Source organism: Schistocerca nitens, chromosome 1 (genome assembly GCF_023898315.1).
Source record: "Schistocerca nitens isolate TAMUIC-IGC-003100 chromosome 1, iqSchNite1.1, whole genome shotgun sequence".
Lineage (NCBI taxonomy): Eukaryota > Metazoa > Arthropoda > Insecta > Orthoptera > Acrididae > Schistocerca > Schistocerca nitens.
In genome coordinates, this window is record NC_064614.1 from 706,390,987 (window position 1) to 706,393,488 (window position 2,502).

The following is a 2,502-nucleotide window of genomic DNA, read 5'->3' on the forward strand; positions in this document are numbered from 1 at the left end:
ACATCCATGCCCGAGGCAGGATTCGAACCTGCGACCGTAGCGTTCGCTCGGTTCCAGACTGTAGCGCCTAGAACCGCACGGCCATTCCGGCCGACCAAATGGTGGAAATTCAAGGATAAGGAAGCAGACATCATAGCCCGAATTACTTTGTCACCAACTACCACAGTTGAAGAAAGCTGGGAGAAAGTGAAAGAGTCTGCTCACGAAGTTGCACATTCAGTTCTTCGGACAATACAACCAGGACGACGGAGGATCGATAGAGATGCGTGGTTTTGGAATGACACCGTCAAAGACGCGGTACACAAAGAAACGATTGTATCATGAGTTTCTTATCGATAAAACAGCGGAGCGATGGAATGCATACAGAACAGCGCGAAGAGATGCAAAACAGGCTATAGCAGCAACCAAATCCTCACGCTATGCTAATATATACTCAAAACTTGACACACGTGAAGGAGAGCGGGACTTACATCGACTCGATAAAGCAAGACATCACAATTCAGAAGATGTTCATCGGTTCTACGGAGTCAATGATGAGACGGGTAATCTGCTAGTTGATTGGAAGAAGGCCAGAGAACGATGGCGCAGCTACTTCAAGAAGATCTCAACAGAAGATTCCTCCCATCCACCAATACCCACCGGCCATGCTGTTGAAGGGCCCGTAAGAGAAATTGCAGTCGAAGAAGTCAAGACTGCTTTGAAGAAAATGAAGCCTGGGGAAACCACCGGCCCAGATGACCTTGCAGCAGAGTTATGGTGTTCACATCACTGGAAGGCAGCCGAATGGTTAACGGAACTCTTCAACAAGATCATTGACGACGGACAAATATCAGCTGATTGGGATCAGGGCATCACCGTGCCTATCTTTAAGAAGAAGGGAATTCTCGCTGAGTGCACCAACTACCGTCCAGTTCGACTTCTCTGCCATGCTATGAAAATCTTTGAGCGTGTTCTGGACCAAAGGATCCGTGAGATCACACATGTTTCCAGAAACCAAGCTGGATTTGTTCAGAACTGCGGCACAACTGATGCAATTTATGCTGCAAGACTCTTAGTCGAGAAACATCATGAGAAGGCCAAGCCGCTGCATCTAGCGTTCCTGGATCTCGAAAAGGCCTTTGATCGGGTGCCACACAGTCTCATCTGGCTAGCACTTCGACAGCATGATGTGCCGGAGCAGCTTATTAACTGGGTGCAGTTACTTCATGCACAGCCGAGAAGTTATGTCCATACAACCTCAGGACTATCCAAGGACTTCCTCATCACTGTCGGCGTCCATCAAGGTTCTGCATTATCACCACTTCTGTTCATTCTTGTAATGGACAGTATGACAGCTGACCTGCACCGGCCGTTACCATGGACCCTACATTATGCTGACAACGTGATGCTGGCAGCAGAAAACAGGCCTGATCTGCAGAGCCTAACTCAAGAACTGAGTGACCAGTTGGAGCAACACGGTTTGAGCCTTAATTTGAAGAAAACCGAGTACATAACATCAGACAGACAAGAAATGGGAACCATCACGATTAATGGTGAAGATCTGACTCGTGTAAGTTTAAGTACCTTGGTTCCATGATCACTGTTGACAGCCGACTCACCGAAGAGGTCGACACCAGATCTCAGGCAGCCTGGATGAAGTGGCGAACAACAACCGGAGTAACTTGCGGCCGCAGGATGAAAGATAATTTAAAATCAAAAATTTATCGCACTGTCATCCGACCAGTCGCCTTGTATGGTTGTGAGTGCTGGCCGACTACAGTTGAGACAGAACGCCGCCTAAGTGTAATGGAAACGAACATGCTAAGGCGGACAGCGGTCCTCACTAAGTTAGATCACGTTTCTAATGAAAGCGTTAGGAAACAGTTTGGTGTTGCACCAATCTAAGACAAGATACTTGAGAGTCGTCTTCGATGGTTTGGGAGCGTTTTACGGGCCGGTGATGACTCTACTGCCAAGGCGGGTTACACACTTGAAGTTGTCGGCGGTAGACCCAAAGGACGACCTAAGCAACGTTGGGCTGATGCAATTCATAAAGACCTTAAATGCGTGAACATCCACCCAGATGCAGCCCATGATAGAGCGAAATGGAGACAACGGACCCATGTAGTGGACCTCGCAGGCACGCGAGACACATGCTGAAGGAAAAGAAGAAGATACTAAGGTGTACACTGATCGTCCAGCACCCCAATTTTTAATTTCATTTAAAGTAAATCATTATCGTTTGAAAAGATGGGCTTTGCATTTACAGGAGTTTAACTTCCCTGTTGTTCACATTTCTGGTACTCAAAATGTTGCAGCGGATACGTTGTCAAGTGGTCCCATTGGTTTGGTTAAGAACATTTCCTGAAAATGATTTGGAGAAAAACTTCAGTTTGTAGTACATACGGAAGGTAGCCTTTGAAAACTTTATCTCCTCTTCCTTATGAGACGTAGTGTATGAGCAGGATAAGGACCCTATTTGGAAAGATAGAAAGAAAGTAAATGGCATGACAAAACGAACAT

General features: G+C 46.6%; 1 protein-coding gene across 1 annotated transcript; it reads left to right on the plus strand.

Annotated features, from left to right (window-relative positions):
* The first annotated feature begins 262 nt into the window (after positions 1–262).
* LOC126195732 (uncharacterized) lies at positions 263–1,576 on the plus strand. Its single transcript, XM_049934393.1, has 2 exons — positions 263–968; positions 1,152–1,576. Exons 1-2 carry the CDS (start codon positions 263–265, stop codon positions 1,574–1,576), a joined length of 1,131 nt encoding a protein of 376 aa, XP_049790350.1.
* The last annotated feature ends 926 nt before the right edge of the window (positions 1,577–2,502 follow it).

Excerpts from the sequence above, each read along its gene's own strand:
- LOC126195732 (XM_049934393.1), top strand. The coding sequence starts at position 263 with ATGCGTGGTTTTGGAATGACACCGTCAAAGACGCGGTACACAAAGAAA. Across the intron at positions 969-1,151 it reads TGTTCTGGACCAAAGGATCC|CACTTCGACAGCATGATGTG; the intron begins GTGAGATCACAC and ends TCATCTGGCTAG.